Genomic DNA, 24,916 nt, shown 5'->3' on the forward strand with positions numbered 1-24,916 from the left:
TAAAATAAACAACTAATAAAAAATAATAGTATAGCTGAATAATAAAAAATACACAATACTCAACTCAAACAGTCCTTTTTGTGTTTATTATTCTTATAAAATGAATTTAACAGACAGCTAATCTCATATTCGCTAACACTTTACAATAAGGTTCATTAGTTAACATCAGGCCTACATTAACATGAACTAATAATGAACTGCATTTCTACAGCATTTATTAATATTTGTTAATGTTAACATTTACTAATACATTATTAAAATCAATAGTTGTATTTGTTAACATTAGTTAATGAACTGTAAACTAACACGAACAAACTATGAACAGCTGTATTTTTATTAACTAAGGTTAAAGATTAACAAATACATTAACAAATACATTGCTCGTGGTTAGTTCATAAATTAACCTTATTTTAAAGTGTTACCACAAATTAGATAAGATGCTTGAACACACATGTAAGATCCACACAGGTAAAACAGAATATTTTTGTAAATTGTATTCATAGATTGTTTCTGAAAGAATGATTCAGTGATAGACACACAGAAAATTTGTTGCCACCTAGTGGCTTAACAATGCAATCGATACAGTCGTTATTTGAAGTCCAGTTACTTTCAGAAGGTAATTTATTATATTTTTATCGGTAACATCAGCGCTTCTATCTGAATAATAAACTTTTGTGTACTTCTGTTATAATTGGAATATTTGTCAGACAGAAATAATGATACTGTGCGTTTGAAAAGATTGTGAAGCTGTTTATATCTACACATGACAACTCTCTTCAGATCAACGGCAGCGCGAACGCAGATTTGAATGTCGAGATTTTATTTTTGTCAAAGGTTTAATATACATGGGTGAATCGTTGTCTTTTAGGAATTAGATTATGTGGGGGATGAAATCGAGAACGCGATCTTTTAAAGATTAATCGTGCAGCTTTGTGCATCTCTCTCTCTCTCTCTATTCATATCTGACGTATACGAGTAGCGCGAGGGCTTTTCAGTGCATTCATTTCTATAATATTCATGAGATGAGACGTCTCTATTAAAGAATACGCTCCCCGCACTTCGCCCACCCATCACACCAGAACCGTTTTCGGAACCGAGACTTAGAAATCTTGCACGGTTCCGGTTCTTTCCAAAAAAACACTACCGGTTCCGGATGAGAACCGGTTCTCGGTTCCCAACCCTACCGACATGGGAAAATTACATCGGTTAGAGATCCTGAATTTTGGTTTCGATTACTTTTCGATTAATCGTCCAGCCCTAATACTGTATAAACAACATTAAAAGCTTGATTTTCACCACAGGGGGACTTTAGGTTATTTTACTGTTGGTGTAGGTAGAATTTAAGACAAAAACTTTGACTGAGCGATAAGATGCCTGCTCAGACGAGAGGATAAGACCTGGTTGAACTTTGTGTGAAACTATCAGTTCAGATGGGGTTGCTGATTAAAGTCAACTGTCTTTTGAGTCAGCTTTTACACACACATTTAGTTCTACTTTCTGTGTTTGGTTGTGTAGGGCAGGCCTGGTGTGTTTGTGCATTGTGGGTAGAGGATGACGTCAAGAGGGAAAATCAGCCTGCCAATAAGTGGCACATTTTGGCAGTGACCCCCTCACGTGTGCGTGTGTGTATATGTGTGTCCCAGCCTGTGCCCTGAAGCACATTAGCAGCATGTGCAGGGAACACCATTGATTTCTTATTGGCGCCACACTGTGACACACCAGCCAATTCTCCCTTCATTTTTCCCATTTTACCAGTCAGGAACTTTAAAAATAGCCACACCAATAAAGAAAGCTGCTGTCCTGCAGGGGAAGGTGTGACTCAGGAAGAAGTGGAGAGAATCTGAGTGTTAACCATGGCCTGCTATTATGTGTTATGTACTCGTGTAGCATTCTGACTACAGGGAGCCACTGTCATCAATGCAGGTTGCAGTGATGAAGCAAAAGGGAGTGATCTAAAACTTTACTTTCTATGACAGACTCTCCCACAAAGTTGTTTTGTGTATAGAGCCCCAAGCAACCAAATGTCAAGATAATATCGAATGGTCAAATATGTGAAAATTGGATCTACAGGCTAAGGATTTTTGTTAACCTAGTTACTGCAAGTGCTTAAACAGAATGTTATTTTGCAGCAGATGTTTTTGGCAGCTCTGTTCATTAGCAGGCAAACAGTGGGTTCATCTTACAATCTAATGGTGTTGCTGGATAACTTTAGCACTGTATGGACAGGATTAGATTTCTAAACAACATTTACAAATATTAACATTGGATGACTTTGAATACATGTACTGATTTGTACAGGATTGAGAACTATGTAGTTTTTACTATAGATGCTTTTACTATAGTGACGGTTCTGAGCAGTTTGTGATTCACACTTTTCTGTTAATTTCATATTTTTTTTATGTCAGATACTAGAAGTACTTTTTTAGGCAGTGACTGTTATCAACTATTTTTAAAGAGGACCTATTATGCAAAATTCACTTTTGCATGGTGTTTGGACATAAATGTGTGTTGGTGCTATGTGTACAGAACCACCCTATAGTGATAAAAATCCACCCACTCCTTTTTTTTTTAATCCTCATAAATCATAAGCAGTGTCTCAGAACAACCGTTTCCAGATCCCTGGCAGTGTAACGTCACAAAAGCCACAGGCTCCGCCCACAGTGTTGACTGACACTTAAGTTTGAACATAGAAACGCCCTGAGTGAGTTCACAACGAGTCCGCCATTGCTGCACTAACGAGAATGTGTCCAAAGCCTTTTTTTGTTTGGTGTTCTGTAGATGGATGGATTAATCCACATAGCTCTCTTCATTTACTCCCTAAATCTGAGCTGATGAAAACAAGGTGGATTAACTTGGTTTTCCAGAAAATTCTCCCTCAGTTCTGTCGTAATTCGTTTATGTCTGCGCAAATCATTTCACACCGGACTGCTTTGTGAACGAATATCAATACAAAAGGACAATACAAAACAGACTGTGCTAAAAATGTGCTACTCAAGGATATACAAGTAAAAACTGTTCGTGATCCAGCTTACAGTCTCCATAGTGATACTGGATATGGCAGTAATGAAGGTGAGGGCACTTTATTACAGTTCATCTGAGTTTATTTACGGGTATAAAGTTTACCAGTTTATTAAGCACCACCCAAAAGGCATAAGTTCTTTATATATTTGTTTACTGTTAGTTGTAACGAGTGTTTCTGTGTACTTCGCTATGTATGTTGGTGATAATTCAAGGGAAAGAGAGAGAGAGCTTATGGATAATATGTTAATGCACACTTGCAGTGTTTTATTAAGTTCTTACAGTGATTTTCTTGAGTGAAAACGGACGCTTCATCTTTTGTGTTAAGTACAATAAACGTCATAAAACTCATCAGTATAGTTTTGGCCATCATTCGGACGGTACAACAGGCCTGTACTAATATAGTGGATTTAAAACAAGAAAACAATATAAGTTATAACCGTAATTGAACTAAACTATTCCTTTTCTGTCTTCATGCAGCATATATTCGCAGTTTCTGACATTATAGTGCATCCTGACTGAATCCTGAGGGGAGAACGAGCTCTTGAAGCTCCGGCCTCTTAGGCCGAGCGCAGCAGCTCATTTGCATTTAAAGGGACCACACTAAAACGGCGTGTTTTTGCTCAACCACTAAAAGTGGCAATATTAACATGCTATAAAAAATTATTTGTGAGGTATTTCGAGCTAAAACTTCACATACACACTCTGCGGACACCAGAGACTTATTTTACATCTTGTAAAATGGAGCATAATAGGTCCCCTTTAATAAAAACTGTTAAATGTAAACTGTTGTTTTACACACAAAGTTGGGAATATGTTTTAAATCCATAATGAAGATTTGCCAGAAAATGCAACAAGAAATTTTGCTTTAATTATGGTATTCTACCAAAGTCAAAAAATTAGTTCAACTTTTATGGGGGAAAAAAAGTACCACAGAAATTTCTAGCAGCCTGGGATTACATTTCTAAATTACGAAAAAAAAAAAAAAAACAAAAACAATTGGTAATTATTTCAATAACTTGTGTCAAGAAATCACAAACTTGTTTGATTTGGATGGGATTCAAATGGCAAAGTTCATCTAGGTAAACTTCCTTAGTGGAAAATTAGTATTGTTTGATTTGAATTTTTGAGTATATTTTGATTGACAGTGAAGATACCATGGGTCAGCCCTACGTGCCTCAGTAAGTGATTGGATCCCAACCGCACACCCACTTTTCCTATTCTATACATAGCTTCCTGTGATCAATAAGAGTCATGCAGGCAGTGGTTTAACAGTTTGTCTATTGGAAACACACTCCAACATGTAATCAATCACCCGCTTTAGAACGAGTCCACTTTTTACCCTTCCTCCCTCGTGCCTCTATATTTGTTTCTATAACACCCTGTATCTCTTTTTGTCTTTCCTCTCCAATTCTCATCTTGCCTCAATTTACCACACAGATTATGATAATCACATCACAGTAGAAGTATAGACAGATGTTTGCTTGTTGTTTGAGGCTTTTTTTGCCTCTGATTTTCCCTGTATCAACTCCTGCTGCCTTTTACATCCATAGCTGTTTTATATTGGTTGTTGTGTTTTTAACTGCCCAGTGGTGCTGATCAAAGCCTATTGATTCAAACTGCTTTTTTGACGTTGCAGCTTAGGGAGGCAGAGGCAGGGTGGCACAGGGGAGGGAGAGAGAGAGGATAGGGACTGTCTTTTTTGCACAGGACAGGGCTGAAGGCTACTGCTACATTGGATTCTCATGCTTCTCTCTCGGCAGGACTAACCGACAGTGTATGGAAGCACACTGATCTACCAGAATGACGAGTGCTGCTCCCGCCCGGAAACCGTACCGAAAGGCTCCTCCGCAGCACCGTGAGACACGCCACACTGTTCCAGTATTTCGAGAGGATGTTAGCGGGAGTGCCTTGCCTTCCGCCAACCCTGCACCGTCAGCCCAGCCTGACCCCTGCCAGGTAATTTTTTCCAGAGATCATGCACCTATTTTGCAGCGTACGCGATTTACAGGCCCTTATCCACAATGTCCTGAGAGATCCATATGGTCGCAAGAATCTGACAGCGAGCTGGATGTCTCAAGCCTGTCTAGTTTGGAAGTTAGTGTCCTCCCCCCACCACGAATCTTCAGCCACGGTTCTCTTGGCATGAGACTTCCTCCCAAGCATCTCCGGCAACAAAGAATGAACCGTTTTATCAGTCGTAGTGATGACCTACTGGCACTCTCTCCTGGTGATGATCTCTCCACCTCGGAAGGCTCCCAGCAGTGCATTCGAGGCAGCTCCCCGTCACATTCCAGCAGGAGTGCGGAACGCTCCTTGGTCTTCAAAGAGAAAGCGGAGATATTTGTACCCAGGAAAGAACAGAGTCCAACCCATGCAGGATCTGTGATGCATGCCCATCCACTGAAGAGCATCCTCAAGCAGTCTCAGCAGTTGGGAGTGTGCTCTTCCGACAGTCTGCGCAAGTCTAAGTCGGCAGAGGTGCTAGGCCAGACGCGAAGTCGTGGACGTAGCAGGAAGCCCAAAAGCAAGTCCTTGGACAGGGAAAAGGGTGTGCGAGTCTCTCCCACAGGACGTGCTACTTCCACATCGTCTATATCTCCCAGCTCTATGCCACCGGATTGGAAGGTGCAGCTTCTTGAGGAAAAGGTTAAATTTTCCCAATTTCTGGATGAAATCACTTACCGGGTGCTGAGCCCTGCCAGTCTAAAGATGCTGCGCGGGAACCTTCCCGAGCCAACAGTGTCTTCAAAAGGGAATCAAACCAAACACCACAGCAATCCCCAACAGTACGAATTCAAGGACAATCATGACAAAAAGCAAGAGAGGTGCAGGCCATGGGACAAATGGGCTGCCCAGCATAGCAGAGCCAGCAGGAAATCAAGAGAGGCAAGACCCAAGACATGGCACACGTCAGTGGACAGTCCAGAAAGAGGGTCAGAAAAGCAGCATGCAGATCCCCATCGGGAAGGCGCCCGTCCTAAAGCCGAAGCCCCAATTTACAGTCGGGTGGGGGGCAGCAATGATTCTGAAGGGGATGACAGGGCTCCACGGGGGGTTCAACACAAGCCTCAACTCCACCAGTTGCCCCATGTAGAGAGCAGAGCCCTGCAAAAGGACAATTTGGATAAATCAGGGCTGCCAAAGGTTGAGATTCCCACCATTCGTGTGGAGGGTGAGAAACCACCTTTATCACAAGTGACTGCCTTTTCTATATTATCACAGATCAAGGTATGTCATTGACAACATTTCTTTGACTTTACCCCCTCCTCAGATATTGCACTATAGAAACTATCTACTACATTCTACAACAGCAATTTGGCCTGAATACTATTGCAGTATTCTTTTAGAGATAAACTAAATGTTCTAGAAATAGTTCACTAAAAATGAAAAGGTTTTTATTTTGTGCTTTATTTTGATAGTCCACTTTAGACGTTCTACTAACTATAAGTAAGTTTACAACTGCATGTCAGGTCTACTAACCCCAGTTTGTAGAATAAATTGACATGTACTTGCAAAGTTACTTATGGTCAATAGAATGTCTGTTGGGGACCATCAAAATAAAGTGTTAGCAGATATTTAGCTGGTCACAATGTTTTAATTATGTGGAAAAGAGCAGCTCAGAGATTCTTTGAAATATTCTTATCTCACTGTTCTGGTGTTCCCTAAGAATATTTTGCTCTAAATGAGTGTTTACTAAAACCCCCATCACCAATTGTCATTTCTGCAACAATGTTTCATGAACCTTTGTTCTGCTGTTTTATCTTGATCTTGATTTTCATCCATCAACAACAACATATATAATTAGTCTTTAAACAACCAGCGTTGTTTACAACCTTTCTCTACATTAGATAAATGTTTAAAAACAAAGCTTTGCCACTTTCTGCTCTGTGGGATATGGTGGACATTTAATTGGCAGAAATAAACAGGATGTCAGACCAATTTCATAGCTTCACTAGGCATGTGCATATTGACCTGTTTGGCAGAAAGCACAGAGTATTATGTCAAATGCTTCAACTGCGTCACTTGCTTTTTTATTGCAACTATGGAATGAATTATCCAACAAATACAGGTCATTAATAAAACTGTAATATTTCATTTATACCTGCCACAATTTACGTCTTGTTTTAATCGCAATGAGTTTACTTACTGTATGTCAACTTTAAAACAATTAGAAAACACAAAAGTCTATCCATCAAAGCTATTTCCTATGTGTGCAATAATATGAAACTGCTTTATCACTAGTTAAATGTGGGGGGAAAAAAAACATTGTTTTAGGAAGCTTTGACATTTAGAAATTGTTTTACAGCCGCACAAAAGATCAGTTCACACTCAAGTCTTGAGGAAATGTTATGTTTGCCCTCTTGGTATAAAAGACAAATATTCAGCAGTGTGGGTATTGAGAATATGTGAAATATTTATTGTAAAATGCAACTTGATTTTTATGTGTAAGAAGATATTTAGTGTGCACATACTAAATTAATGCTCTTTTCTTACAGGAGTCCTTATCAGATGCCGACAGGATCAAGTAAGTTTATTTTATTGTCCTCATTGTAATGTTTTAATTTTTAGTCTTTAAAAAATTGGCAGTTGATTGGCAGTGTATAATTTTTTGTTTCAATACTCAATAATAGATTGGCCTTGCATTATTTATGACAATGCACTGAAGTGTTCAAGTGTAATGTGGCATTAACCAACTAGTCTGACCCTAAAGCTGATTATACATTTGCTCTTGGCATTGTATGGCATGGTTGGCCAAGAGCCAATCATGTGAGAAGACGCCTGTATGAGATCACTAGCTGATTAGCCTAGAAACTTAACAAGGGTTCGGGTGAGTCCCTGGCTTATGGGGGTAACTGGGTGACTGTCAGAATGACAAGCTGTTGGCCGATAAGAGAGAGTGCCCACCTGACATCAGACTTCCTCTCTTCTTCGCACTACACCTCAGGTGCTCACTGGGATACTAGGTCGAATCCACTTTGATCAGTGACATCTTGCCATCTTTCTAGGCTTACAGGGATTCCAAGGCTTTTAGGCTCCAACACCAAAAAGCAGGTGCACACAACTAGTGACGAGGCTCTGCTTTCAACTCAGGGGCTCCCAATACCTATTCTCCATTTTCCCCCATGTACTGCATTAGCTTTCATGTTCTCTTCCTGTTCTGTGTTCCCTTTGTTGCTGCTTTTCTCCCATTGGAACTAAAGCTATAAAGTCAGCACCTTTCATCCGGTATAGCTTAAAAGTTATACTAATTTTTAAAGCCATTCCTCAGGTTGCCACTCCTCAACATCAGCACAAAGGTTGTGCTAGTGAGAATACTCTAGGGATTTGCAAAGCTTTTTTTTTAAAAAAAATTATTTCTACTAGTCGGTTACCTAAATGAAAATTTTATAGAATAGAACAGTGGTTCCCAAACTGGGGTACGCATACCCCTGGGGGTACGTGAGGTGGCAGAGGGGGTACGCGAACAAAAAGCTGAATTTTGCCATTCATTTAATTCTTCCCTACCTTAAAATAGCGATCATGTATTTTCGAATAGGCACAATGCCGTAACTACGTGACATCCAATTAAAATACCACATCTTTTGCGATCAAATCTGACAGCGTCCATTTCCACATAAGCAGCGTGCATTTGGGTGCATATAGGTTGCGTGCAGTGTCTGCAAATCCAAATATCCACACAACAGTTCAACAAACAAAAGGGTAATATTAAGTGATGTTCTTCACAGTACTGTCAGTTTTTGCTCTATTTTGCAATGAAAGCAACAGCAGAATTACAACACAACGGTGTTTCGAGAACGAATCTGCGGGTTTGAATGAATCATTTGTGAAAGTCATAATTCAATGATTCATTCATAAATACAGCCACTTGCTTCATTGAATGAATGACTCAATGACTCGCACATTAAGACAGTGACTTAACGCCATCTACTGGTGGTTTTAGTCTTTAAAATAATCACATTTTTAGAATTTGCATATTTGTCTATTGAACATTTTTTTTTATTTAAAACATTAATAATCTTGTAGGGGCCAAATATTGAAAATTTACGATCTAAGTGCATCACAATGCACTAAAATTGATGAATTTAAAGGCACAGCTTTTCAGAAAGGGTTTCACCCTGCAAACTGTCTTCACAGCTAAGACGCAGTATAAAACAGTTGCTCAGTTACACCATTGGACCCATGCTAGATTACTCACATGTAGGATTGGCTAACAGACTCGGTGTTCCCTTCACCATCTCACTCGTGATGCCAAGCGGAAGCATGCAGGACATGATCAGGCAGGCGGATCTATTGATTGGCCTAGTTGTCTGTTTGATGGGTGGAGAGAGCTGAACGGCGGATGCAGTCCGAAGATGGGTTTCTCCATCATGTTTCCACCTCCCTCAGGGTGGAAATCTCGAATAAAAATGGCTATTGTTGAGTTTTTTGTAACTCACAAAAAAAGCATTGCGAGTCTGTTATAATTTACTCTCTAGAGTTTTCCAACAATTCCAGACATGCAAGAGATTGCCTGTGGATCTGACCGCTCTGAGAGACCTATGATATAGTTGCAGTGAGCTCTTTACTTAACACTTTAACTGGGCTTTCCTGATCACACACAATTGGTTCTGTTCAAAACCTAGGGAGCTGCCTCTCTGTCTAAGGATTAGTTCACTTCTGAATGAAAATTTCCTGATAACTTACTCACCCCCATGTCATCCAAGATGTTCATGTCTTCAGTCAAAAAGAAATTAAGGTTTTTGAGGAAAACATTCCAGGATTTTTCTCCATATAGTGGACTTCAATGGGGTTCAATGGGTTGAAGGTCCAAATGTCAGTTTCAGTGCAGCTTCAAAGAGCTCTACATGATCCCAGACGAGGAATAAGGGTCTTATCTAGCGAAATGATTGGTCATTTTCTAAAAAAATAAATAAAATGTATATACTTTTTAACCACAAATGCTCGTCTTGCATTGCTCTGTGATGCACTACACATTACATAATCACGTAGGAAAGGTCACGTTTTTCCAGTGTTTTTACATTTTAGTGTTATAAATACATCAATATTGTATGTTTCAGCACCTTTCTAAACGTACAAAAATGTAAGTTTTGTGTCTTTGAAAGTTACGTATTAATACCTGCATATTAAAACAATGAGACCAGGCTGCCTGTTTCAGTGAAGTCATTTTTGCCACCTCAGGGACACAGGAAACAGAAACAAACATTGAGCCCAGTCTGTATGTGACTGAAAGGGCTTTTTCTGGTCTTTTAGAATTGCTACAGTATAAGAGAGCATGTGCACATATCATTTCTATGGATGTACTGATATAAATGTATATCATTATATATGATTGTTGATCATTTAATTGTAATATGGCAATACTGTCATTAAATATCTATAGATATTATACATCAAAATATTATTAATATATAATACTGATCTTATAAGTATATATTCTGTCATGTTTTGTTCAAAAGAGAGACGCTTTGGAATGGTGATGCTGCTGAGAAATGAAGCTTTGCTTATCTCCATCGTGAGATTCATGGTGCTTGCGTTGTCATGAATAGTGTCAAAAAACAGCCATGTCCCACTCACTCATAGTTCCTGTCAGCCTCTGCTGACATTTCTATTCATTTCATGAGCCTCAGAGCCATTTACAAGAATATTGGTTTCTGTTAACACTCCATATAAAACCTCTCCAGTTTCACTTTATTTTCATATTTACATAATTCAATTTGTCCATTTCGCTGGGATGTTTTATGTGGAGGGAGCTGTTTTTCTTCTACTATCATCATCACATAGAACAAGGGCAACTGCAGTCACATGATCAAGACTATTTGACACAGACCAAAACATTGACTAATGTTTTTGACTATTTGACTACTCATAGTTCTTCAAGAACTAAACCAGTCTATTTTTAAATTCAAATGCACACATTTAAAAGTTTTTTTTTTTAATGCTTTAAAAGAAGTCTCTTCTGCTCATCAAGGCTGCATTTATTTGATCAAAGTTACAGTAAAAACAGTAATATTGTGAAATATTTTTTTTTAATTTATATTTTTATATATATATTTTAAATGTAATTTATTCCTGTGATCAAAGCTGAATTTTCAGCATCATTACTCCAGTCTTCAGTGTCACGTGATCCTTCAGAAATCATTCTAATATACTGATTTGCTTCTCAAGAAACATTTCTGATTATTATCAATGTTGAAAACAGTTGTGCTGCTTCATATTTTTGTGGAAATGTGATGCTTTTTTTTCCTGGATTCTTTGAATGGAAAGTTCAAAAGAACAGTATTTATTTGAAATAGAAATCTTTTCTAACAGTTTTGATGAATTTAATGCATCCTTGAAATGGAATGAATGAATGAATTAATTAATTATATTTGCATTATCAGTTATGTGCTACTCTTGGTCAGTGAAAATGGTCATTTAAGTTTTTTTTTTTTTTTTTTCTTTTTCTCCACTAACTGCTTGGCTCATGGTTGAGAATCTCTTTGCTAACCCTGAAAGAGATAAAGCCACTTTGCTACATGCCTGAAAACAACATATGCGCATTCATAAATGTGTGACCGACAATTGGAGGAACTTTTTTCACACTGAATGTGGCAGTCCTTGTCAATTAAATAAAGTGGTGGATTTTCTAAACAGATGTTTGCACACAAAAACCCACAATGTGTGTGTGCCTTACACATTTAATTTAGCATCTTTCATGTCATAAGAATAATGAAAACAATTAAGCAAATCGTAGTAAGCTGGATGGTTTCACATGTTCTTTCAGCAAGTGTTCAGAAGTGCTTTTGTTGAATGTGTGGCACGTCTCTTAAAAGCACATGCTCACTTTGTGCTTTTTACATTTAGCTACTTTGTTCTTTTGCTCCATTTGTGCTCTAAACATGGGCCTGTGAACAGGCAATTTGCCACTAAAAAGAGTTACATTGGTGTATTTATAGCTTAAAACCTCTGCCCCCATCTAGGTCTATAGCATAAATCATTGATGTTCCTGACTCTCTGCTTTGCTGTTGCTTTCAGCAGTGTCACGTTGGTAGATATGAGTATTGGTCTGGGCTTGTGTTTTGAGTTCCATGCTCTGTTCTTCTTCACTCTAAACTGGGAAAGAAGCTAGAAAAGGTAAAGGTGTTGCATATTCTTAGGGAATCTCAAGAGCCTGTCAACGAAAGGTTTGATGTCTGTGAGCTTTTGGATGTTACAATCCCTCATTTGTGTGTTGTCTAGCACTTGAGATGCTGTGTGGATTTTGATTCCCACTAATCTTTCTACTTTCACTCCAACACTGGTCCTTTTTTGCCACCACTTTTTGTTTCTTTCTTTTCGGAAGCATTTAACTATTTCATTAGCTGTCACTCTTTTTTATCAAGAATGCCTTTTTTGGGGCCGAGAGTTGAAGAGTCAACATATTATCCTATAGTAATGCACCAAAATATTTTTTTTTTTACTGAAATATCGAAAAGGAAAAATTAAAGTTTCATTTTACCAAAAACTGGAGCTGAGTTTGCATCATTTTTTTGGTCACGGTTGAAGGTGAAGTGCGTCCACACTGCTAATATGCTCTTATCTACGTTGTGTGCACTAAGTACATGATGCCAATAAACACATCATTCGAGAAGTGTTAAGTAATCATCCCTTTTTCAGTCAATGATATTTGCCCTCCAAAACTATTTCTATCCATTTTCAGTTGCCGAATTTTTGGTGCATCACTTACATCTTAACAGTAGTTAGTCAGCACAGCTTTTTTGTTGCATTGTACACATTGACCTCTTGCAAAAAATGTACATGCAATTCAGTGTGCTGTCCCATTTGTTAGCGAGTCGCTCACTTAGTTCTTTTTAATTACTCTGTAACATTACTTTGCAAATTACAGTGAATTGAAACACTAAACCATAATAATGAGTATTTAAAATATAAATTATGTGCTCAAAATAAAGCTGCAAGCAGTGATGCAAGGGCCCTCACAACCGGGCTCACCGCCACCCGGTGGCCTTAGGAAAACAGCGAACAGCGGGCGATGTTTATTTAAATGGATAAATAGAGGAGAAATGTTGCCAAGTCATTTTGATGCACCACACTTCTTGCTGCCAACAGGTGGCACTTTGACTATTACTGAATTTTGTCATGTAGATGCCTTCAGGCCAGGACTGTTATCAAACGTGAAGTTTGGGGCAGATTGGACGTTGTATCCCTGAGTTAAAACTACTTCCTGTTTCATGACGTTAATCGCATACATTAGCACTTAGCCAAGTGTTTCATGATTTAACGCGTTTCTAACATGTTTGGTACATTGTGTCATATTTAAAACTGCAAAAATTTTGCAGAGAACATTCAAAATATCTCACTTCCTGTTGGGTTTTCAGATTTTACACCCAGGGGCTTTTTTGTAGGTATTAGGCTGTTAAATGTCTACTGAATTTCATATTTGTACGTGAATTGTAGAGTGAAGGGCGCTTAATTTAAATTTTGTAGGTGGCGCTATTGAGCCATTTTGCCACACCTAATTCTGAAACCCATATCAGATGTCAATTTTCACCACTTCTGACGCGTGTGCAAAGTTTCGAGCATGTTTAGGCCCTCAAAAATGTGATTCATTTTGGGGAAGAAGAATTGGCCGAGCAATTACAATAGGGTCCTCACACCATTGGTGCTCGGGCCCTAAATATGCAAATTTATATAAATTGTAAAAGTTAAAGAGGCCATATTATGCCCTTTTACAGAGTCTTGAATACCTCCCACTGGAGTGACTTTGTGCTTTAAAACTTTACAGAATTTTTTCATGCTTAGACAGCAACATTACACACTAAAGAAAGATGGGTCCTCTTTAAAAGAAGAGGAACAAATAATTTCCACATTAGGACTCAAGTCTAATTTGGACTGTGCCCCCTTTTGGAAATGCTGCCCCCTTGCTACCAAAAAAAAAAAAAAAAGGAAGAAAGAAAGAAAAAGGTCGCTGGCTCATAATCGGGATTATGGGGATTTGAACAAACCTCTTCCCATAAGTCTTTTGCAGTATTGTGACAGTATTCAAACACTTGAGCATCTCGTCTCAACATGTGCCAACCTATAGGCCACATATCAAACAAAGAGCCTTTATGGGAGAACGAGTTTAATTGTTGTACATTGACTGTACAGGACCACCCTGTTAGTCATTAGTGGCTCAGGCTTGTAAAGGGTCTGAGTGTGTTTGAATCTTGCGGCCAGACTGAGGCTAACTGCCCTGATTGGTGGAGCTTGTCTAAACTCCCATCCTTGCACCACAGTTTAATGACTCTTTTGTGCTTTCATGCATCAGGAAGCGTAAATGTCCTGCTGCTCAGGCTTTAGCTGGTCCTGATAAGATTCTTCATTTTGTGTTAAGCGCTTGATGATAGAATTGTTATGAGAGCAGGTTTAATTGTAAGAGTTGATGCTGTGATTAGCTCTGTGGCTTATTGACTCTTTGTTTCCGTAAAATGACTCAAGTTTGATGTTGTTCTTGGTGTAATTATGCCAATTAATTTAATTGAAGAAGCTTCCAGATTACTGTTAATCCACAGTAATTAAATTATATCTTGATATTTTTTCATACAATTGACGTTATTTGTCTTATAAATGTTTTATTAGGTTATTTTCAAAATTTCTTGATAAAGATACAGGCATATATCAAGTAGGTTAATATTAAATGTAAAAATTGCAGTACAAAATCTAAATCAAGGCATGTTTTAAACAGTTTTTCTCTAAAAGAACACAAGAAAGAATGGCATTACATGGTAATAAACTGCAATTTTAACAAGATATAATTTTTATAATAAATATTAATGTATTAAAAGTACATTCTTGGACACAGTGATGACACGAATGAATCTGAGTTTTAAATTAGTTCACTAAAATGGAGACATGGAATTGATTGAAAGAAATGAATTGAACTTACCAAGATTAAAGGCATGGTCAGTCACATTAGTGAAATTTTGCATGCTAAAAAGGTCCATTGTCTAATATCAATAGACCCTTTTCACATTTCTGGGTTTCTCAGAAGTCATCATAGTTGGGTAAAATTCTATAGCGGTGAATGAGAGAATACATTAAATATATTTGTTGTGTTTCCATTTGCTCAAATAGCAAAAGAAAAACTCCACAATAGTGTTTTCGCAACTTTCAAAAAAAGGGAAAAAATAAAGATTGATTGGATAACAGCAGTCATTTTTACTGTCACTCCCATTGCTGCTGGATTAGAAACACCCTCAGAGCAGCATTAACCAGGGCTCTGAACCGGTTCAAGGGACGAAAACGAAAACCGGAAACGAACGAAATTTTGAACGAAACGTAACCAGAAATGGAAACTAAATCAAATTCAATCGTTCTGAACAGAAACGCTTATTTGAAATGGCTATTAACTGGTTAATAACGTTATTTTATTGTTCAGTTTAATATTTTGATTTGGCAGTTAACCAATCACGAATTCAAATAGTACAGCCTATGCAAATGTGACGCTGACACATCCAACGTTAGTGAAATGCCCGCGCTCACGCTCTAAAGTGAGATGCCCGCGCTGACACGCTCAGGCTCAGCTGTCAAGTCATCATAGGTTAGGTAAGTTACAAATAACGGCATTGCCCTTGCATTAGTTTGTCCGAACATATGTCACAAACCGTCAAGCATTAGGTCTGCATTTAAGTGAAAATGAATGTCAAGTAATATGCAGCTTCTTGTGTGTTTTGAAACCAGCGAAAATTTCAGGATAGTAGAACATGAGTTCGCAAAACATCACATCACGCACATACAATGCTTCTGTGAACGGAGAAAACATAATAAAACTATAGGCCTAGGGAATAGGGAATATTTAGGCCTATAGGCTACGTGAAATATTTCACAAATAATTAGGTCTACAGATTAACAAAACAAAAATGGTTATTAGTGGCACACTCTAAAGATCTAGAAAAGGAAACAGACATTCTGCTTGTTTTTGTTATTTGAGTGTCTTTTGTAAATGTATGAATTATGTCTTGCTTTTACCTGTATGACCATAAATTACGGAGTACAGTTTGCTATCTTAATAGGAAAAAAATTCCAGTGGTCGCGCCAGCGCCTCATGCGCACACACAAATTCTTGCATTGCTTACTTGATATCGCTTGCAGCCTGTTAAATATTACAATAAAATACAGTCAACCAAACATATGAAACGTTACACTGCTCAATTCACTTCTGTAATACAATCTGCTGTTTACCACCCGTGACCACCGCCTGACTGTGCTGTTACGTGAAGGATGATGTCGGTAATGCGAGTGAAGTACAAAGCTTACATAATAAATAGAATAGTTTAGCATTCGTCTCGAAAATAGAAAGAGTTGGATTTGTGCCGAATGAGAAAAGTAGGCTTCAGATTTAATTTAAATTAATTCAATTTTGTATCTTATTTAGTTTTATTTCTAATAAATAAAGCTGTTTCTCGCCTTGAGGCTATAGCAATAGAAGCTGGAATGGCATTAAAAAAGTTTTTTTTTTTTTTTTTTTAATTCGTTTTGGCTTTACGTATATAGCCTGAATAGGCCTACTGTAAACTTTAGAGGTTTTGTTGTGGAGTACATAAAATAGGGCAGTTTTGTTCATAATTTATGTTTACCAACATTCTAAACAAAGCTATGTAGGCTAGGCTATTTGTAAACATTTTACTTTATTTACCGATCTAAAAACACTTTTTTCCTCTCAGGAATAGCGTCTGTATTTTTAACCATGCAGCAAACTTTTTAAAATATCTTGAAAAAATTCTTTAATTTTTAAACTGTTGTTTTTCCTAATCAAACCGGTTTCGGAACGTTAATAATACAGAAGGAACGCTGGAACAAAAGCGTTAAAATACTGATTCTGCTCGGAGTGAAACGATTGAATTTTTTTTTTCTTTTTAAGCCCTGGCATTAACTAGTTTTTTGTAATTTGATGGAAAGGTAGTATAATACAAAGCAAATATCTTTAGAGATCAGTATTTTTTCAATTTTTACCCAAAATAGTGCGATGTGAGCATTATGGAAAGCTAAGCTCTCACATTTAATTTTTATTCATACTCTACACCGGACGGCGCCGTCATGCAGAAACTCCACAAGTGAGACTCATAGGTTTAAATAAAACTTAAGACGCTCCAGGAAATCCCTAATATGGACAAAGACATCCAGCTATCGCTATAGCTGAATAAAATGCAGATATTGACATTAATCATGAAGAATTAACACACCATTGCGACAGTATATGGTTTATTTGTGTTCTTTAAGCCATTTTGTGTATTTTCATAAGGATAATGTGTATTTATAAAGCAATGCCAATCTTCATAGCCTTTATCACTGTATAGAATACTATAAAACAATATAATTTCTGCCTCATTCTGTGATAAGCCACATCAGTTCACAGAAGGAAGTTATTTCAAACTGATTGCATTAAATGTAATTCTTGCTTTTCTATGCAATGCTGCAATTCTTCTTCTTCTTCAAAAAAAAAAAAAATGAATTTGACTGATAGCATTATTTTATTCTATTTATGTTTTTTTTTAAGATTTCTATAGATATTACGATATATCGTTATCGCTAATTATTTTGAGCACGATAATCGAGTAGTGAAAAATCTGATATCTTGACAGCCCTAGTTTCAAGTTTAACAAACTTGAATGCAGAATAGCATGGGAAAATGTCTTGTTTCACACGAAATTACAGATCGTGCTGATTTGTGCGCCTCTCCTTCTGAAAAGCACAATGTGCTCTGATTGGTCAACTGGGCCAGTGTGTTATGATTGGTTTAGCGCTTTGAGCATTTTTGGGAAATGTCCCGCCCCTTACCATAACCGTGAGTTTCAGCACACTACCTCAACCAGGCCCTGCCCCTTTATTTTGTGTATGCCTTTGGTGGGAATTATTTAAATGAGGAATATTGTGACGTCACATGTTCGTTCATGAAGAAAACTCAAGACTACAATGGAGGCATTTCAGGGAATTCAGAAACAGTGACACTGATACAGAGAATAACTCCCGCTGGAGGGACTTTGTGCTTTGTAACTTTGCAGGCCTTTTTCCATGCTCAAACACCAACATGACACATTAAAGAAAGATGAACGTGTAAAAAAGCATAATAGGTCTTCCTTAACAAATATAGGATGGTGGAAAAAGATAGTTTTTCCCCTATAGTATACATAACAATAAACACAAAATGAGAAGTGAAACGTGGCATTTGTGTGGGTATAGTGATGAGATGGCAAAGTGTGACTGCTGGTACACAGCAGATGTGTTCTGCATCACTGCAGCTGCCCGTTCAGCTCAGCACAGAGCCAGCTGCTCACACACGCACACACACACACACACACCTGTACTGCTCCTAATCACGCATTCACACACCTGCATGACTAAACCTTAACTCGCTCTCAGTAGGCACAGCATTTAGCCTAATGTTGTACTGCAGAGAGCCTTTTAATGATCGGGCTCAGGATTGTTCAGTGTTTTGCACACATATAGTTTTCTTTGTATTAGCTTCAGCCTCCCCAAGCCCCATTTCAACACCTTCAGATTGCTTAAAAGTGTTGTGGATGTGGTTTTCTTTGGAGTAATTGGCAGCTTTCAGGAGTGTTGGCTGGGTTGTAGGCTGACTGAGGCATCATTATGTGTTTGACACCTTCTCCCTGTACATTGGATGTAGGATGTGAGAGCTCACATAGCTGAGGTGCACCTGTAGTCCTGTAATAGAGTCTATAGGGTATTTTGTTTATTGGCCGCCATCTTAGTTTTGCACTGTTTTTCCTTCTTAGGCCCTGTTTCACCTGGTATTATTAAGAAGTGTTTTGGTCGATCGGATTTCAAGTAAACGATGGAGACACTGTTTACACCTGGTGTTTTAATCAATCTCTTTTTTCCACTTTTAACCACTTCTGTCCTGATTTCTTCGAGGGGACGGTCTATGGGCGGGTAAATGTATGGGATTTTTCAGATCTTTCGATCTATTGGACGGAATAAGCTCATGCAATTTACATATGAGCGCGAAAGGAGACGACAGGAAAACACCCAGAGGGCAGCAGCTTTTGCTTCTGCTCTGACAGCCGCAAGACCACGCCAAACGCTGTGTGTGTTAGAAATCAGGAATGGTGAGAGAACATTGTGCTTGGTACATTTTTAGTCTTCAAACCAAACTTGGGTCTTCAGCCGACAATGTTTAAATCCTGTCTGGCTAGTAGGGCTAAATGATTTTGGAAAATAATCTAATTGCAATTATTTTTACCAATATTGCGATAGCGATTTAATATGCGATTATTTTTTTAAGCTCTTTATCTTCTGTATTATTCAACAAAGACAAGCAATAAATCATTGTAGCAGTTAGAATCTTTAGTCTTATTAATAAAACTTTTTTATTATTTAATTACATACAGTACAGTCCAAAAGTTTGGAACCACTAAGATTTTTAATGTTTTTAAAAGAAGTTTCGTCTGCTCACCAAGGCTACATTTATTTAATTAAAAATACAGTAAAAAACAGTAATATTGTGAAATATTATTACAATTTAAAATAACTGTGTACTATTTAAATATATTTGTCAAAGTAATTTATTCCTGTGATGCAAAGCTGAATTTTCAGCATCGTTACTCCAGTCTTCAATGTCACATGATCCTTCAGAAATCATTCTAATATGCTGATTTGCTGCTCAATAAACATTTATGATTATTTTCAATGTTGAAAACAGTTGTGTACTTTTTTTTTTTTCAGGATTCCTTGATGAATAGAAAGTTCAAAAGAACAGCATTTATCTGAAATACAAAGCTTCTGTAGCATTATACACTACCGTTCAAAAGTTTGGGGTCAGTAAGAATTTTTATTTTTATTTTTTTGAAAAGAAATTAAAGAAATGAATACTTTTGTTCAGCAAGGATGCATTAAATCAATCAAAAGTGGCAGTAAAGACATTTATAATGTTACAAAAGATTAGATTTCAGATAAACACTGTTCTTTTGAACTTTCTATTCATCAAATAATCCTGAAAAAAAAAATATTGTACACAAATATTTTGTACAATTGTACACATTAAATGTTTCTTGAGCAGCAGATCATCATATTAGAATGATCTCTGAAGGATCATGTGACACTGAAGACTGGAGTAATGATGCTGAAAATTCAGCTTTGCCATCACAGGAATAAATGACTTTGTCAATATATTCAAATAGAAAACAGTTATTTTAAATTGTAATAATATTTCACAATATTACTGTTTTTTACTGTATTTTTAATTAAATAAATGTAGCCTTGGTGAGCAGACGAAACTTCTTTTAAAAACATTAAAAATCTTAGTGGTTCCAAACTTTTGGACTGTACTGTATGTAATTATAAGTACTTCTTAAAAATACACATTAAAAAAAATAATTAAAACAATTGCATGTTAAGAATTTTAAATGAACTACTATAAGACAGGGCTTAGATTAAACCAGGATTAGGCTTTAGTTTAATTAGGACATCTAAGTAGCTTTTATAAATGTGCCTTAGGAAAAAAAGTAACATTACTGGAGTGCCTCTTGAGACAAAACAATGGCACTGATATATTTTAAGACAGTGCAAGTTGTTTTCAGTTAAAACATCTCAAACATTTATTTTAGTCTGGAACTATCTTAAGCCTTGTCTGTGAAACTGGGGGAAAAGCTACTAAATAATAAAGGGGGGGACATTACAAGCAATAAACAAACAGTGCTTTCAGTATTTAAGAGTATCTGAACATTTCCCTTTCAAGAGCTGTGAGTGATTTTTCTCTTTCTCAGCTTTACTGTTGTTGATTATTATAAAGACATCATAGAGAGAGGGAGATCTAATAAGCTGCATTCACACTAATGCACAGATCTCTTTTGAAATACACTACCGGTCAAAAGTTTGGAAACATTAATATTTTTAATGTTTTTGAATGAAGTGGTCAAATGGTCTTGTAATTTATTTCATAATAAATACAGAAAAAAGTACAATATTGTGAAATATTATTACAATTTAAAATTATGGTTTTCTATTTTAATATACTTTAAAATATAATTTATTTCTGTGATGCAAAGCTGAATTTTCAGCATCATTACTCCAGTCTTCAGTGTCACATGATCCTTCAGAAATCATTCTAATATGCTGATTTATTATCAATGTTGGAAACTTTTTCAGGATTCTTTGATGATGAATAAAAAGTTAAAAAAAAATATCAGCATTTATTTAAAATAGAAATCGTTTGTAACAATATGCACTACTGTTCAAAAGTTTGGGGTCAGTCTTTTTTTTTTTTTTTTTTGAAAGAAATTAATAATTTTATTCAGCACGAATGTGTTAAATTGATAAAAATGTATATTGTTAGAAAAGATTTATATTTTGAATAAATGCTTTTCTTTTTAATCTTTTATTCATCAATGAATCCTGGAAAAGTATTACAGGTTCCAAAAAAATATTAAGCAACACAAGTGTTTTCAACATTGATAATAACTGAGTATCAAATCAGCATATTAGAATGATTTCTGAAGGATCATGTGACACTCTGTTTGATCACTTAAGACACAACTGACTATGTTTACATAAATTTCGCGTCATAAAAGCAATTTGAGATGCAAGTACTTAAACGGGATCACCCACAGCCGCATGACCGAGCACTCTTTACAAAGCGCGTGTCAGCATTTGAATTGAAACATAACGACATAACTGAGGCAGCGCTCGTAGAGTATTTGTAAGGAAAATACCGGCGGGTATGGAAGGATATTCCGTAGGACGAGACGACACAACTGGCAGCAAGCGACAGCAAAGCACGTTTTTCTCATAGCGCAACCTGTGCGATGGAGCATGCAGATGGTCTTGTAATTAATCAAATCCTACTGGCTAGCGCACACTTCCCATAATTTTTCCATAATGAAGAGTAAGCGTCTTTTGTGGCTGTTTGAACACATTCGAGCACATGAGTGTCTACACTATGAAAGCAATGCTTTTTCGACTACCTCTGGAAGTGGTCGAAAGTGGACAAGCTCAAAACATTGTTTACACCTGTATTTAGCATCGTCCACTTGTGATCCGACCAAAACGCATCTTAATGCCAGGTGTAAACAGGGTCTTAGTCAACAAAGCTTTACAGTGACAATAAATTGTTGTAACATTGTTTTTTCAATTAAATGCAGCTCTTTTGAACCTTCTATTAGTCTAAGAATCCTGAAAAGCCCAAAATTTTCACAAAGATTTTAAGTAATATTTCAACATTGATGATAAGAATGCGTCTTGATTACCAAATCAGCATATAAGAATGATTTCTGATGGATCATGTGACACTGAAAACTTTTGAACGATAGTGCATATCAATTAGAGACAATTTAAAGTCGACATTATTTAAAGTTAATACGCAGAAATGGTGTACACAATCTGGTTTGTTGGCAGAAAAAGATAAAAAGTGATGTCATATATGATGTAGGGCTGGAAATTGCAGCTGCTATTTTGAACAATACAAAAAAAAAAAAAAAAAAAGCAGCTGAAAGATGACATGCATTGTTCAATTATTTATCTGGCTCATGTAAAATTAATCTGACTCCATTAAAGTTGTTGTTAATATATAAAATCTCCTTGTCCAACAGAAAATAATTTCTTTAAGCGCTCATTGAAAACCATAGGATTTATCCTGAAGGCTCAGATCACATGATTGTGCATTTATTAATCAACACAAGTTAAAAATAAAATGCCACAGTGAAAGAGGTTGTGTGGTGCTGAGGTCCACAAAGCACCATAAGATTGTCATAAAAAATCACCCATATGAATCGTGCATGATGCGAACGGTTCTGACACATGCCTCACTAGTGCCTTTTGGCATCATTGATGTCAAACCCGGTGCAATGCATTAACACACCGTTTATGACTCAAATGAGATTCTCATGATGTTGGAGAGACAGAGACAGCCTCTCCTTAATGCATATTCAAATGATAGTTGTATTTCAAACATCTCTTCTGAGGTCATTACATTTCTGTTCAGAATATGAGCTGTAAAATGATACCAAACATGTCAGAGAGATCTATTAAAAGAATACTAAGTGTTGAGAGGAAATCTGAGATTTCCCAGATACCCATCCGGAATGTGCACACAAATGTTTCCCGGGCATGGCAAGGTGATGGGGATGATGAACAGTCTTCAGTATGTGTATTAAAGAGTCTTTTACACTGGTGCAGTAAAATGAGAAGCGGCGTCCCGCGTTGAAATGCATGAGAATGCTGTAGAGTTTTGCCCTTTACAGCTACAGTGGTGTGAACTCTATCTGTTTCTCATGTCAGTGGCATGCATTTTTCATGTCTTTCATCGTCTCGCTTATTTTGCAGGATCCTGCAGCAGCAAAATGAAGACATCCGTCGCCGGCTGTCCCAGACCACTCATAAGATGGAGGCCATGGAGACGGAGTTTGAGACCAGTCGACATTACATGCAGGCGGAGTTGGGTCGAACCAGAGACGACCTGGAGAAAATGAGAGACAAGTTCAGAAGGTCAGTTGTGCGGTGTACCCGCACTCCCACTTGATTGTCCCGCTTTCTTTGTTTGAAAGAAATGAATACTTTTATTCAGTAAGAATGCATTCAATTAAATTGAATCAAAAGTCACAGTAAAGACTTACATTGTCACAAAAAAAATCTATTGCAAATACCGCAAATGCAGTTCTTTTGAACTTTGTATTCATCAAAGAATCCTGAAAAAGAACATATCTCAGTTTATGTGAAAATGTGAAGCAGCACAACTGTTTTCAACATTGATAATAATCAGAAATGTTTCTTGAGCAGCAAATCATCATATTAGAATGATTTCTGAAGGATCATGTGACACTGAAGATGATGCTGAAAATTCAGCTTTGATCACAGGAATAAATTACAAACATTAAAACATTTTGTATTTTAGGTTGTAATATACAAATTTCATAAGTAAATGCAGCCTTGGTATGAACATGGGAAATGTCTTTCATATTTTGAATGGTAGTATGTCTATAACCAATGGACAATTACTTAAAAAAGATGTGAAGCTGATAATTGGCTGCTAATTAATCTCTTGACAGCCGTAGTATTTTCTTAAGTTGTTTTCTTTCTCTTTTTTTTCTTCTTTTTTTTTTTCTTCTTTCTTGGTAGCATATGTACCCCTGGCACTGATCTGAACACTACAGAAGTCACTATATCCACAAGTTTATAAAATAAGCTCTCTGCATTCATTTGCCTGGTTTCTCTTTCTCTACTTGAACTGTCTGAAATATAAGATTCACATTCTTCATTTGTCGTTGGTTGCTACAAAATAATATTTAAATAAATATTATTTCGAAAATTACAAATTACGCAAGAAGGTCCTACAAATAAAGAGTAAAGAGTAGCATGTATCTTTATTTACAAGCTAATTGTGGAATGCTGAAATGGGGAAACTTTGAATTATTTAACAGCAGGAATTTGAGTTGGTCACTTTTATTTACACATTTAAAGGCCATTTTTCTCCAAAAATCTGCTTTTCCTCCAAATTCTTTTAATTGCCTGTTTTAATTTTACTAAATTTTGTTTTAATTTTTCTGTATTCCATTTTAACGGTCCAACTGAAATCATGAAACACACAATTTAACAACAATTTATTAAAGATTTTACAAAAATGATATTTTTAGGGCCCCATGAAATGTTTTATTTCTCCATTTGAATTTTTCTGGATTAATGGTTTAATTAACTTTTATTAATTAAAAAGCATGTGTAATAAATTGCATTTATAAAACTTTTATAGTTTTTATATTATATTATTTAGTATATATATTTTTTACATAATTCAAAGGGCCCTATAAAAAATGTATTTTAATTTTTTGGATTTATGATTTAATACAGATTTATTATTTAAAAAAAATGATGGTAGTCAAATAAATGAATGAAACGATAACTATTTAATTCCGCTTTTAAGATGTTA

The 24,916-nt window shown here is 36.6% G+C and overlaps 1 protein-coding gene across 3 annotated transcripts in view; it reads left to right on the forward strand.

Moving 5' to 3' along the window:
* The window catches only part of tjap1 (tight junction associated protein 1 (peripheral)), a 152,001-nt gene that overhangs the window by 87,587 nt on the left and 39,498 nt on the right, over window positions 1-24,916 (forward strand). For all 3 annotated transcript variants that reach the window (XM_048205547.1, XM_048205548.1, XM_048205549.1), the window contains 3 exons: window positions 4,782-4,977; window positions 7,518-7,546; window positions 23,320-23,481. In XM_048205547.1, coding sequence (XP_048061504.1) covers window positions 4,822-4,977; window positions 7,518-7,546; window positions 23,320-23,481 — 347 coding nt within the window. In that variant the 5' untranslated portion in view covers window positions 4,782-4,821. The remainder of the gene's footprint in view (window positions 1-4,781; window positions 4,978-7,517; window positions 7,547-23,319; window positions 23,482-24,916) is intronic.

This window comes from Megalobrama amblycephala, linkage group LG10, assembly GCF_018812025.1.
Source record: "Megalobrama amblycephala isolate DHTTF-2021 linkage group LG10, ASM1881202v1, whole genome shotgun sequence".
NCBI classification, from domain to species: Eukaryota; Metazoa; Chordata; class Actinopteri; order Cypriniformes; family Xenocyprididae; genus Megalobrama; species Megalobrama amblycephala.